Source organism: Marmota marmota, unplaced genomic scaffold, assembly GCF_001458135.2.
Source record: "Marmota marmota marmota unplaced genomic scaffold, marMar, whole genome shotgun sequence".
In the NCBI taxonomy this organism is placed as follows: domain Eukaryota; kingdom Metazoa; phylum Chordata; class Mammalia; order Rodentia; family Sciuridae; genus Marmota; species Marmota marmota.
In genome coordinates, this window is record NW_026000016.1 from 25,200,935 (window position 1) to 25,216,117 (window position 15,183).

Genomic DNA, 15,183 nt, shown 5'->3' on the forward strand with positions numbered 1-15,183 from the left:
TTCATTCAACAATTAATTTCTGAGAGTTTAACAAATACTATGCACCTCACTAGGCCTGGGAGATACACCAGCATACATAACACAGCATAACACACACGTACACATACAAATGGTTTAACAAACTGAGGGCAATATCTGTCAATCAAAGGTATTAGGATTATATAACTACATATAAAGTAGTTAGATACTTAATAAATGCTTTATGATGATTATCCAAGATTCAGAATCCACTGTTTCAGGGAGCAATCTTCATGGACTAACTATAGCATAATCTGTAAATGTGGAATGAAATGAATGCCCTGTAGTGATGCCCCTCTGGCCCTTTTCCAGATGAAGAAGAGAGCTTGCCTTGCTCTGCTCCAGGCTCCTCCAGGTGTCTTGCTCCCATGTTTCAGCAGCTGGATCCTTGTCCATTTTTGAAAAGCATCATAACCCACCTATCTCTATCACCCTCTCTGAGACTCACATAACCCTCTAAACACTTATTGCGTTATTCAGAGAGTAAGGTTATTTTTGCCCAAATTGACTATCTAAGCTGCTTGATCACACTGATCAAATTTGATGAGTTTTTTTTAAAGCTTTGTACATTTTTCAAACACACACACACATTTTAAGAAATATTTTTCATAATCATTCATTCAACAAATATTTATTGAAGCCTAAATAGACCCCTGGCACTAGGCTATATTCAAAATACCAAGCAAGCAGTTGAATATCTGGTTTGTGTTAAAACAAAAAAAAAATATAATTTTGTACAGTCCATTTTGCTGAAAAGTACAGCAATCAAATTTCTCCTTTAAATGTTAAGTTCTATAAATTTGCTTGAATTATACCTAACAATGCAACTTAAGTTTGGAAAGAAGTTGCAGTAGATAACAATTGCCTTCTTCCTGGAATTAATGATGTAACTGATCTGTAACAATGTCTTTTTATTACATCTTATGTTTGCCAAACATTTTACAACCTTTACAACCTGAATTTTTAACCAAAAGGAAAAAAATCACTCGAACCGCTTTTTTTCCCCTTCACTCTTCAGTACCTGCTAAACAACTAATAGCAATAAGAAAAGGGAGTAATTAAAGAATACATTCACTTCTTTCCAAAATGTTATATTAATTAATTTTATGAAATAAAGAAGGCATTGTTTCTTGACATTTATTATTAAAGTAAAAGATGACCAAGGCTCATATTCTGAAAAGTATTACAGACTGTGCAGTGCATTCCATGAGGCAAAGCACTGTAAAATCTGCTCATTTATAATATAAAGAAATCTCTAAAAGAAGTCCTCCTAATAAAAAAGGCCTTCACTCAATCTGACTGCCAAACTGACTGGCTTTGGCAAGCAAGCTTGGAACGTTTTAAATTTTACAAACATTATCCCTTTTTAAAAAGTTAATTTGACTACTTTAAGGAATGTAAAAATAAACCTTGGTTTCCATAAAATCTAGATTAAATCTTACCAGACTTCTTCTAAAATAACTATAGAACTATCATAATCAGATTATGTAATTGGTATAAAGTATGAAGGCCTTGAATCACTGGAGCTGGAAAACCTTCTCAACAACCCCTTTTCCTTTTCTAGAAGGCAAATTAGTGACCCTCTTTTCCATTTGCTCTTTCCAATATGTTGAAGGAGTGAATGAAGTGTATGATTTATAACTAACAATGAAAAGGGATGCATCATGTATTTATTTAAGCCAGGACTCAATAATAGCTTTGTTACTAAAACAATACCAGCACGAATAAATACAGGCAGCAAGCAACAACAAATTAAGAGAAGGAAAAGAAAGGAACAAAAATTAAAAGAGAAGGGAAATTAATATACGGTGCTGCTGGGTATTGTGCTAAGTGCAGGGCAGCTACTGTTATTCCCATTTTTACAGAGATGGAAACTAAGGTTGGGAGAAATTAAATATTTATATAAGATGACAAAGATAATAAATGGCAGGGCCAGGATTCAAATGCAGTGTATCTTCCAAAGCCCAGGCTCTTGTATATTGTACAGTGAGGAAAGGAGAAGTGGAGGCATGAAAAAGAAGAGTTAGAATATCGCACCAATGATTGCTACTAGAGCCTCACTACACTTATCTACCCTTCAGAAAAACTATGATCTATATTTGATCTACTTACCAAAATCCTAAGCAACTAGAAACTGAATAAGCTGATAACTTTGCATTCAAGATATTGAAATAATGATGTGGGGTGGCCTTTTGTAGGATGTAATTGTGGCTTCGGGAAGATTTTGAAAGATATGCTTGCCTATTGTATACTTTTTTCCTAATATAGGGCTTTAGTCCTTCAAATTTTTGAAGAAAAGGGATTTTTTTTATTATCTACTCAACAAAAGATAAGCAATCAAATCCCAATTAACTGGAATTACGTTGACACAAGGGTATTCACTGACAAATATTGCTATTGTACATCATATGAGTTCTATTTGCTCCCAAGAAGATTGAAAAGAGATCTTAGTTGCTTTACAGAGCCAAGGCACATAGCCCTGTCCAATGGAACTTTCTGTAATAATGGGAATGCTCTACATTGTGCTGTCCAATATGGTAGCCACTAGCCACATATGACTACTGAGTACCTGAAATGTGGCTAGTGTGACAAAAGAATAAAATTTTAATTTTATTGGATCCTACTGAATAGCAAAGGTCCAAGAATGAAGTTTAACTATTCTTTCCTGCAAAAGACACCTTCCCAGCAGTCCAAGAGATGTAATGATTTACATCAAGAAATAAAGATAAATTACTATTTCACTATAAAGGAGGATATGAATTTTTAGAACTGTATTGTTTAGTTTCCTTTTTGTATTAATATATAAACCTGGTCCATTGCTCTGAAATAAACACTATATTTACCTTCTATGCTCCAGAGGATGTAGCAGTGATTCTATAAATTTGTACTGATCAAAGATGATAATCTACCTGTGGTCAGCCCATGTTGAAACCTATGTGCTTTACCTGTCCACACTGTTCTCATATCTTTGAAGTTGTGGACCAGGTTTGCAGTTTTCATCTGTGTCTCCAACACCTAACACTAACTACTACTTAAATACTTGCTAAACTAGTGAATAAGTAATCTTGAATCTCTCTGTTCATTGCTCTAACATCTCAGAGAAGCCCTGAGATTGACTCTGGATGATCTGGGTAAAGCAAAGATGCTGAGATCTATGTCAACGCTGTGGTTCAGGACACAATGCTGATGTGTGTTCAGAGTGATTTGTTTTAATTTAAATTTTCTGGCTAAACAAAATAACACCATCACCAGGAATAAGGAAATGGAAAATGTGGGTCTCTGTAGGCCAGGTGGAGGAAAGTAAGACAGATACTGAAAAATGATGCTCAGAGGTATCTATAATTTTTCCTCTGGATATTATGATACAATTTATATATGAGAATAAGAATTCAAGTGGTAGATTCTGTATCTTTTAAAATAGCACACAAATTCTCATTTCTTTTAGGAAAACAGATGTTCCTTCACAGAAAATAATGAACGTTCTGAGGGGAAACAAAAAGAAAACATGGGAAAAGTGAGTCAGAAATTGGTAAAGGAATAAAGAGCTGAAGTGTGTAGTCATGAATGCACCTTAAACAGTAATTGAACAATACTTCATTAAGTACTTGATGTTATTGATTTTAAAACAAAAACTTAAAAAATCAAGATGCAATAAATCATCATGAAGCAAACTAAAAAGAATTAGGAAATTTAAGTGCCTGATGGAGTTCAGCTTCTAGAACATTTGTTCCAAAAATTTCTTAAAAGTGCTAAATAGAATAATTAATGAAAGGCAGAAAACATCACTACATTCCCATTTTCAGAATTTCTATACTAAGGACATTCTGTTCAGACTCACCCAAACTGCTCTCTTTTCCCTTACATAGCAGTTCTGTCCACATCCAAATATGCTTTGTGGCTATCTTACTGGATGGAAAAAGGGAGCCAGCATCCGGCTCAGGTCCTAGCCCAGAGCACAATCCTGCAAATAAATACCTGCTGGCTTGAGTTTAAGCTCTTCAGAGTTCAGTCTAAGATAACCCTTACCAGGATCATTGTCCTCAATGTTGCCATTATGTATTGCATAGCATCCTAATTCTCTGAAGGAAACTCACTGTTATAACTTATATCCTGTTTTAATACCATTTATCACCAAATTCCAGTTCCCCAGGAAATTCCATGCCTCCACTCTGTTCACTTAGGACCCTTTACCTCTCTTCCCCATTTTAGTATATGACATTACTATTTATCCCTCCAGTACAGGCCAAGAAACTGAAAATCAAATGTGACTTTTCCTCCCTTCCCATATCCACCTCATATCCAATTATCCACCAGATCCAGTCTATTCTACCTTCTAATCTCCCTGGAAGGAATTTACTTCTAAATCCTGGTTCAAGTCACCAATCTCTCACCTGAATTACTGCAGCAAGCCTTCTAATGGTGTTCCTATCCATAACAATTCTGATTTAATCTACTCTCCAGAATGAAGATGACAGTGTTCCTTTTCTGCTCAAAAATCTGTAGTGTTATACCCATTAGGATGACAATTCTTAAATAAGATGAAACAGACAAAATAGCAAGTGTTGATGGGGATATGAAAATCTGGAACTTTGGTGGGAATATAAAATGGTGCTGATGCTTTGTAAAATAGTATCGCAATTCCTCAAAAAGTTAAAAAAAGAGAATTGCCAAGTGATCCAGGAATTTTACCTCTGGTCTGGACATATGCCCCAGAGAATTAAAAGCAGAAACTCATACAGATATTTGCATATTCATGTTCATAGTGGAATTATTCACAATAGGCAAAAGATGCAAATTGCCTTCAATGAATGAAGTATGTATATTTTACCATTATGAAAATACACACACACACACACACACACACACCCCTCCTTTTTTTTTCTTTTCTTTTCTTTTTGCAGTGTTGGGAATTGAACTCAGGGCCTCCTGCATGCTAGGCAACAAATCTCTAACAGGTCCACAAATGGCCTGCAGATAAAGCCCAGTACTCCTTAAGTGGTTAAAATTTCCTCCAGACTTGATCTCAGGATATCTCTCCTCTTGCTACTACTTTTCCATCAAGGTCAAGGCACAATGAAGTCTGCTGGAGTTGGGCCCACACTACCTTATAAGTCTAAGCAGGAACTGTTTCTGCTACCTGTAAGAAAGACAACCCCCTTTTTCTCTCTTCATTTGACTTCTATTCATCTGCACCCCTGTGTGTTCCTTCTTGGTAGTACTTATCACAATATTGTAGCTGTGTGATTTACTGTCTTCTTTCCTACTATCTTATAGAATGAAGGGGGGAAAAGCCTTAATCTGTTTAGAATTATATCCTCAGTGCTTGGCACATGTACGTATTCACTAAATACTGTTGAACAAATAAATATACAAAATAGGAAAGTAATGCTTGAACACAATAAAGTGTATGATATACACAATTGGACTTGTACCTTTCCTTTGCAAGTACCTTTAAAAGACTATAACAAATAGTTAATCAAAAGGCTCAAAATTTTGAGATAAAATTTGAAATAAGAAAAATTTCCTTCATCAATTTCCACTTTTTTTTAAACAAGTCTTCTGGATGGACAAATATAGTATTTTTATGAGTTTTTGTTCATTCATATTAAATACTGTCAGTGTTTTAAAATATGAACATTCTGTAATTTAGTTACAATCTTTTATTTTCAGGTAACTTCTTCATTAGGTCTCATTTTCACTTTAAATAACAGACTCTTATTCCAGAAGGCAGTAAGCTTTTCTTCATTCTTTTTGTCCAGTTAAAATCCTAAGACAAATCTCATAGGAACAAATATATGAGCCCAGTGGTCATGCACAATCTGAAGTAAGTTCACGATGACTATTGAGGCCTCAGGGCCAAAAAAACAGGCAGTGGTGAGCTCAGTCACCCACTTCTCTGTTTTATTAATACCATATTACTTAAAGTGTGCATAGCACTCTCAATAAATTAAATTAGATCATGTTTTAAATTAGATCATTAAAGAAATGCTAAGTGAAAAATCCTGAGAATCTTGGCACAACCTGGTATACTGAAAGAATTGGTTATTTGCTCATAGTTACTAACTTTATGACTTTTTAAAGGAGAGTTCAGCTTTAAAACAGAACAATTCATCTCATCTCACATTCTGGAACCATTTAATTTGTGATTTTATATATATCATTATAACATATATCACATTTATATCATATAATATAATGAATTTGGTGAATTTCTTATCATAGTTCTAGAACTATGAGGTTCTTATGTCCATATGGAAATATATTCAGAAACTACAGAAACATGCTGCAGAGGACTGTTCCTTCTACCCCTCTCCCAACCCACTTTACCCTGTTCTCTCATTTTTTTTATTCCTCTAAGATTAAAATACATAATCTCAATATGTAAAATCTGATAAAGGTGAAAAGTATTTATCACTTAATCTCTTTCTGTATATGACTCTTTAGTTATAAGAGAATTTGCTACATGCAACAAGCGGATTACTACTCAAAAGAAAAAGAAAAATTAATACACACAGAAATAGATCAATTTCAAAAACTTTATGCTGAGCAAAACTTGCCCAAAACAAAAGAATAAATGCTGCATATGACTTTGTATGAAGTTCTAGGAGCTGACAAAACAAATCAGTGGTAACAGAACTCAGAGCAGAGATGATGTCTGGGGCAGGGAATGACTGAGAGAGGGACAGAAATATGCTAGCTACACCAGGCTAAGATATGGATTATACTAGTGTACACATTTGCTGAAACTGATCAAACTGCATATTTAAAGATCTGTGCATTTCTCTGTGTGAACTGCTAACAATAAAACATCTTACTGAACTTTGTAACTCAGGTATAGCCAGGTTGTAGACATGGAAAAAGGAAGGAAGAATTTAATGGACCAAGAAGCCAATGGATAAGATATATTATTTCATTTGCATTTTAGTAGGCTTCACACAATCCATAAAATAAGCATTATTATTAGTTTTGTTTCCCAACACATTTTCCTCTCCTCCTTTTGGGGAAATAAATATAAGCAGTCACATCCAGATGGAATCAGTTGAATGCTAAAGGCAAGCAAAACTTTCAAAGACTCACCTGATGTTGGCTATGTGCTGCTGCAGAGGCTGATGCTGAAAATGGTCAGGCCACGGATGATGCAGGCAGAAGGATGGCGAGGGCTGAAGACAGCACGCGGCCTGATACACAGGTGAATGGTTTGGACACAGAGATGCAGAATACTCTGAGTGTGGCTGCATGCAACAGGAGGCCAAAGCAGAGGGTGCTGCAGGGCCAGCCTCGGGATGGCACTCTTGGTGACTGTTATGGCTGGTCAAAGGGTGATGATATGGGCAAGGATGGCAGCATTGGGATAACATCTGAGGTGTTCTTTGGTTGTCTAAAGGCAGAAAGGATGATTTAACTGTGCCATTAAGTTGCAGGCATCCATTTGGACTCACTTTTGTTCTTGCTGCTTCTTTGGGTGTGAGCTGCTGGGCTGCATGGTCTCCATCGCAGGGGGTGAAGGGACCAGGATTGGTAGCACTGGTTGTGATGCTGCCATTGCTCAGAACCACAAAATCGTTGTTTCCATTGCTCATAGCCATGCTCTGATTTCTTGACCCTATGAAAGAAAACTATAGAAAATCATCTAGTTATAAGCAGGTCAGCAAATACATAAAAAAGAAAAGAAAGATATCTAAAAAGAGCTTTTTGAACACAAGGGTTTTTGCAGTAAGTTGTTCCACCATGGTAGAAACCCAGCAGCATCTGCAATGGAACCAGCCAACACTCAGGCACTGTTCTTTCCTCCAGATACTGGTGCATTTTAAGAACACTCTCCACGTGGCTGTATAACCAATGTGATACTGCAATCTGTACACGTGGAAAAATAAGAATTCATACCCCATTTGAATCAAATGTATGATATGTCATTGTGATGTTTTGAGCAACTAATAAAAAAAATTAGAAAAAAAGAACACTCTCCTATCCCCACCTATCGGCCACCTCACCTCTCCCCCCCAGTGCCTTTCTTCTCTTCTCATTTTAGACATGCAAGAATGTGTTAAGAATTAGAATATTTAGACTAACTCACAATAAAGGGGAGTGTAAAAATGGAAGTACTTTGGATTAGGAAAAGGAAAATGAAGGGAAGGGACGGTGAATGGGGATAGGAAAGATAGTAGAATGAATTGGACATAACTTTCCTATGTTCACATATAAATACACAACCAACGTAATTCCACATCATGTACAACCAGAAGAATAAGAAGTTGTACTCTTATTCATTAATATGACATATTATACATATACATATTGTATATGTATAATATGTCAAAATACATTCTACTGTCATGTATAACTAAAAATAACAAATAAAAAAAGATTATGCATTCAGGTCACAAGATTAAAAAAAAAAAGAAATTAGAATATTTAGGGATGCTTAGGTGTTCTGACTGAAGAGTGATGGGCAAAATGAAGGACCTGAAGGCATCAGTTGAACAGGTTAAAACAATGTGAATAATCTTCAAATGTTTTATGCTTTAGAAAAGCCCCAAAACCATAAGACTTTTCTTCCAAATTACTTAAGTCAAAGAATAAGAATAAACAAAAGAAAATGAAAATTAGCTAAGAATTCTTACAATCAAAATACAAGATGCACAAGTTTTCTCCTTCTTTTTCCATCAATGACTATAATGCTAAAAATTTAACCATATTACATAGTTGTCCATAAATGTATTAATATGTTTTGTTATACATAATAGGTAACATTGCTCGTACATGAGAAAAATGATACTGAGGTAGGATAGAAGAAATAAAAAGATAGGTAGAATGGAGACAAAAGGAAGAACAAGGAAGCGTAATTTTAAACTGAAGTTTCACATGCCTTTCCAGGCCTGTTACTCCCCAAATTAGTTCTTCTCCCAGGCCTGTCACTCCCACATTTCTGGGAAATACATAAATCATAGAGTTACCATAAATTCATTCACTTCCAAAAATCACTCAGTGTAATCAAAATTCACCCATGCAATAAATAGATTAAACAAAGAGACATATGATATTTTAAGAAACCTATAATCTAGAGTACTTTCCAGTTATCTACTGATCAGATAATGGAGACCATACCAACCTAAGGAGCCTGGACATGACCAGACCAACCTAAACCATCCTGTGTTCACCAGACTGATGTCATCCTCACAAACCTTCCCATTCCCATCCCTCACCAAGTTTCATTTTTAAAAAAGAATCTCAGACCCCAAGAGCATCTCTCACTCTGGAGATGGGCCACATTTTCCCTCAAACATGTATTCTTTGTTTTCCTAAATAAATCTCTGTGCCTCTAACTAATGTCCTTTAATTCATTTTTGTGATGTTTGTCTAGGACCCAACTCATTCTGAGTTGAGGTTTCCCTCTCCAGGACTCCTTTAGTTTCTTCTGTGACAATACTACTGTAAGATCTGCCTCAGATGAAAGTTTTTTCCTTACATTTTTTTTTCCTTTCACCAAAGGCTTCAGGCATTCAATATAAAGGAAAACCCTTACATGTTCAAATTACTAGTAGGATGCTTGTCTAGTCAACAAACAAGGACAAAAACAGACAAACTCCTTCTTCTCTGCTAGTTCACCCCACCTCCTCTAAGAAACATAAAAACAAAATCTGCAAATTCACAGTAAGAAAAACAGGTCATTAAATGCCACTGGTCTACTTAACCTATACATGAAAGCCAACAAGAAAAAAAGAAAACCATACTTTGGTTCACGAACCCTTTGGGCACGGTACTTTGGGTACATACTTTGGGCTCACTAACCTTTGGCTCACTACTTCTAAGCAGACAAAACAGATTTTGAAGAAATCTTTCTCCAGTCTCTCCACACCTCTGATAAGAAACACAGGGGCTGGTATTGTGGCTCAGTGGTAGAGTGCTCGCCTAGTGCATGCAAGGCCCTGGGTTCGATCCTCAGTACCACATTAAAAAAAAAAAAAAAAGGTATTGTGTCCACCTACAACTAAAAAATAAATATTAAAAACAAATAAACACAGGTAGCCAATTTTGGTCTAAATACATTGCAACCAAACCAAAAAACCTATGAAGAGGAGTCTAATGCACATTTTTACCTACTGTGTCAACTACTCAACTAGAGTATTTTGGAGCAGAGTATACGAGAAGAATACAAAAAACTTTAAATACTGGCACCCAGGAGGTATCATTGTATTGGGATGAGAATTTAGCATTATTAGTTTATTTACCTTTCAAATAAAACCCACACACATTCAATTAAATAAGCATCACATAATAAAAAATACAGGAATTAAGGTATGGATTAGAAATTTTCCTAAATATCATTTCAGTAGAAAGACAAAAACATTTTAAAGTATTTTTAAAAATCAATTAGTTGTTACTTACCTAATTACAATTACTTTTCCCTACCAATCCCCAAACTTCCTCTTATAATGACCACCTAGTGGAATTCTGAATTGCAGTATATAAAGTTGCTTTAACCTTCATAAAATCACTCTTGGGTACACATAACCAGTATAAAATACTCAATTAATATGTCCAACACAAAGCAAAAGTAATTAAATGAATTGTGCAACTTGCTGGAGAGCAGAGTAGGCATAGTGTCCAATAAGAACACTAATCTGGCCCAGGAGGCACAAAGTAATCATTCTTCATTCACTTTCCAAATGTGCCCCTCACTTAAGCTTCTGTTTACTGAAGAACATATCCTCCCTTTTGCTGTTAAAAGGATGAGCTATATGCTGATCCTCTGAAAACAAAACAAAGCAAAACTTTATATATATATATAAAATATATATATAAAATATATATATATATTTATTTATTTTAAAGAGGCCAGCCTTCTCTAAATGTCCTTTAATTTATATATATATATATATATATATATAATGTGTNTATAGTTTTAAGGACATTTAGAGAAGGCTGGCCTCTTTAAAAAGTTAACTGAAATTTAAAATGTTTATTTTATGATAGACAATGTAGGAAGCAATGGCTAGATGAGATCAATGAAATGATTGTCCAGAATTAGAAACTGCCATGGTACAAACACTTCACACACAGAAACTACTGAAAGCATAGTATTCTCCAGCCTCCACCTGCAACCTGTGCTCCAAAGCTGCCTCTAGACCTCAGCCAAGCTATCCCCACTGATGGGACCTGCTGGGCTAAAAGAAAAAAAAAATACAAAAAACTCCTGCCTTTTCTATCAGGATAGAAGGAAGAAGTACTGGTTTGCCAGTTTATTTTTCACCATCTCAGGTTGGCTAATACACCATCTCAGATCATCTATTTTTTTTTTAATTTAATTCAGTCAATCCCATTGATTCTAATCACAATTGGTGGGTGAGTTATGTTAGTAAGAAGCATCTAACAACAACAAACATCTTCAAAGTTCTAAAGGAAAAACTGGGACAGTGCTATCAACTTCTAATACCCTTAGAAGTACCTTGAAATCTCTCCTAAACTCTCCACTATTTTCACCCGTTTCTCTACCTTCTAATTAAGTCTATGCATCCCTAAGGAAAATAATTTCCCTTTTTCTTTTTAAACAGAATCATAACTACCATTCTTTTTTATTTTTAGTGCAAATACACATTTTGTAGTTACACAAGAGTTAAATAGATTCTTGTAGGCTAGCTGAGGGACTTAATACCATTTAAAACATTTTTTTTTTTCCACCATGGCAAAATGCAGATCAAGTACGAAATAACTGACTTACAAACAAACTTCTTGAGCCCAACCTATTTTATAAGTGGGATATTTCTTGTAATGAAGCAGGAACTAGTGGATAATAAAGAATAATCTGAACTCTGATTTTGGCTTGTGTTTGAAGCAAGAAACACAGCTTTCTCTGATTCAGTTTCTTTAATCATAAAATGGGAAAAACCAATATAATTTCATAAGTAAGGAAACACATTCACTCACACACACACAGATGCAAAAACAGAAAGTTAAGAAATGTCTCTGACTTATCAGTGTGTGTATTTGTGTAGGGGTTCAGTTTCAATCTGAAGTTAAGAGCTGACCCTGTGGTTCACACAGAGAAACACTTTTTTTTTCTTTAGAACTGAGACAAATGAGAAAAAAATGTGGTCTAAGCTTAGGATGAACAGAACTAACAGTAAAGCAGACAAGATATAAGAAAAAAACACATAATAAAAAGAAATGGAAAAAGGAAGTCCTGAAAGAAAATGCTAATACCCTTTACTTATGTCAAACACTTGTAATAAATATTATGGTATGTGATTACAAATGCATTAATGATTGTATTTTTGGTGGAATTTTGAAATAAGTTCTGGGTCAAACAAAATGAAAAACTTTCCAAGGCAACTATGATGAAACCACCTGTTCTCCCTTGGGCCATAACACACAGGGGATGCCAAAGGAAAGCTTTATTGCGTCACTGGCTCAAGGTGGGATGGAAACCATATTTTGGTGTACTTTCTGCTGTCCATGAATATCATGTACCAATATAATTATACCCAAAGCTACTAATCTCACTCATAATCATTATTCCTTTTCAGGTAGCATTTTTATGTTGAATGATTTAGCAGTTTGGAGGCTATCTGGTCTTTGGCAAGAAGCATCTTTTATTACATTTAAAAAAAATTTTTTTTGGTACTAGGGATTGAACCAAGGGGTGCCTATCCACTGAGAAACACCCCCAATCCTTTTAATTTTTTATTTTGAGACAGAGTCTCACTAAGTTGCTGAGACTGGCTTTGAACTTGCAATCCTCTTGTCTCAGCCTCCTGAGCTGCTAGGATTATAGGCATGCACCACTGCACCCTGCTTCTTTTATTTATTTGAGTTATGAGCATATAAAAAGACATGGAATGATGCTTCCTAGTTTTAAAGCCAAAATTATGCTTTAAAATGGCAACTGAAATATTCATGGCTGAGAAGAGATAGCATGGGTAGGTCTGAGTTTGAAAGTTGACTCTACAAGTCACCAACTTTGAGAACCTGGGTCAAGTTACTTAAACTGTCTCTAAGTCTTGGTTTCTTCTTAGAATTAAATTTGTTAGAAATGCCAATTGGTGTAACCTTGTAAGAGAGTGACAGGGATACTACTTATCAAAATTTAAGAAGCTTTTATCCTTTGACCCACAATTTAACTAGAGATTTATCCTTTGGATATACTTGTACAATGTGTTTGATGTATGTATGCATCAGGAGGTTGACTGTAGCATAGTAACAGTGAAAACAAGAAACAACTGAACTTATCAGCAACAGGAGACAATTTCTGCCTAACTCTAACTTATGTATTCTGCCCAATAAAAAAGTGGGTTAGATAAGGATATAATATTTGGAAGGAAGTCCAAAAAACATCATTATGTGCAAATAAAACTTAGATGTAGAACAACCTACGTGGTATGGATCCAGAGTGAGTGAGTGTGGGTATGTGTGTGCGTGTGTGTGTGTGTGTGTGTGTGTAGAGTCACCAGAGTTCATGTGATTAGAATTACATCCTACATTTGTCTGGAACTCAAAAAGTATGAACCTATAATATATACAAAATCATCATACTTCAAAGACAAAAAAGAGCATGTCATTAAAATGTTATAAAATGATAACGGGATCTGCTTGTATTTGTAAATTTTATTCATGAACATAGATATACTACATATGGTAATAAAATATAATTATAATTTATCCAAAGAATGCAATCAGACTATTTAGGTAGCTCCCAGAATACAAATCATCTAAATCCCATTTTAAAAAAAAATAACTCACATCAGCTACTTGGAACTGAAAATCAGAACTGCTAGCCTGGCCAGAAAACTGCCAAGTTAAAATCTAAATGTACCGCTGAAGAGAATACGCAGACCTGTTCCAATTACCACAGTAACCACTTAGCAAAGCCATCACTATCCTTAACAAACATAGGGCCTACATAGCCTGAAGGAACAACATCTTAGTCCCCATCAACAGCTACAATAGTACACCTCTTTGGTAGTGCCAAAGCACTTTCACACACATGATCTCACTTGAGTTGATCCTCTTAATAGCCCTCAGAAAAACAGATGTGGCAGGTATTGCCACTTCATTTTGCAAAAGAGAACTTGACACAGAGACTCTAAGTAAGGTGCCCAAAGTTACACTGATGGCATATGGTGAGGCCAGGAATCCTGATGCCAAGGCTGAGAGTTTTCTGTTAAGCTACTTTTGGTAAGCTCAGATGATGTATTTTACAGTAATACTTTGCTTCACCAGATTCATAGCAATACATTTAAGAATAAAAGGCAAGAATGGGTCACCAAGAAGACTCTATGCTATATAGCCAACCATTTTTTCCAGAAGAAAGCTACATATAACAGTGTTTCACTAGATGAAAATACAAAGCACTAACCCAGGAATTCCAAACATAAAGTTAACCTGGGAATTAAGATAAAAGCAGATTCTGATGCTTCCACCTGGAGTAGGAACACAAGCCTCCAACAACATGCCTGTGCTGTTGTCCCTGGCACACACTTTTCATATCAAAGCAAAACAACAAACTAGGTGGGGAGGCTACAAAAGAATTGGGCTTAACTAGTGACAAGATAATGCATAATTAAAGTAGGAAGAACAAAACAAGTAGAGAAATAATAACAGTTGCCGAGAGATAAAGGTCAATTTTTCTAATTAGGGCAGAGAAAAGTAACAACCTTTAACAGAACTTCTAATTGATAATCAAATTTATTTTCGATTTATCTCATGATTCCCACACTGGTTTGTGCATGAAAATTAGAGTTGATAGAATTTTAATCTTTAGTGTAATCGATGTAAACGGACTGAAGCACTTTGCCCAGGTAACTGGGTGAGACACATTTTGTTTCTTCTTACATGGTATTAAATATAAGAAGATGGGTATACAAAAGGGGTATAAAGGCAATTTGGGAAGTACCTATCACTATTTACCAATTCTGTTTTTATATGAAAGGGTTCCTCTAAAACTGCTTGATGTTTATCCCAAAATGATGGTCCCACTTCCGATCACCAGAACCCTATTAAATTTAGGGCTATAACTAGTGAAATAGTTTCTCTAAATGACAAGAAAAACTGACAAAGGCATATACATTAGGCATTTTCTGCAATGGGGCTATTAAAGCTGGATGACAGAAGGACATCAGCCAGGTTTTGTCTCTAGGAATATTTTCTCCCACAAAATGCTATTAAAAA

The 15,183-nt window shown here is 35.4% G+C and overlaps 1 protein-coding gene and 1 pseudogene across 11 annotated transcripts in view; both read right to left on the reverse strand.

Annotated features, from left to right (window-relative positions):
- Disp1 (dispatched RND transporter family member 1) overlaps positions 1-15,183 on the reverse strand; it is a 195,207-nt gene that overhangs the window by 41,034 nt on the left and 138,990 nt on the right. For 7 of the 11 annotated variants that reach the window (XM_048809325.1, XM_048809323.1, XM_048809324.1 and 4 more), the window contains one exon: positions 7,096-7,621. In XM_048809325.1, the coding sequence (XP_048665282.1) occupies positions 7,096-7,621 (526 nt within the window). Of the gene's footprint in view, positions 1-7,095; positions 7,635-15,183 lie in introns of all 11 variants that reach the window. The other 4 variants (XM_048809329.1, XM_048809327.1, XM_048809328.1 and 1 more) reach the window with 1 other exon arrangement.
- LOC125618545 lies at positions 4,862-5,933 on the reverse strand (annotated as a pseudogene).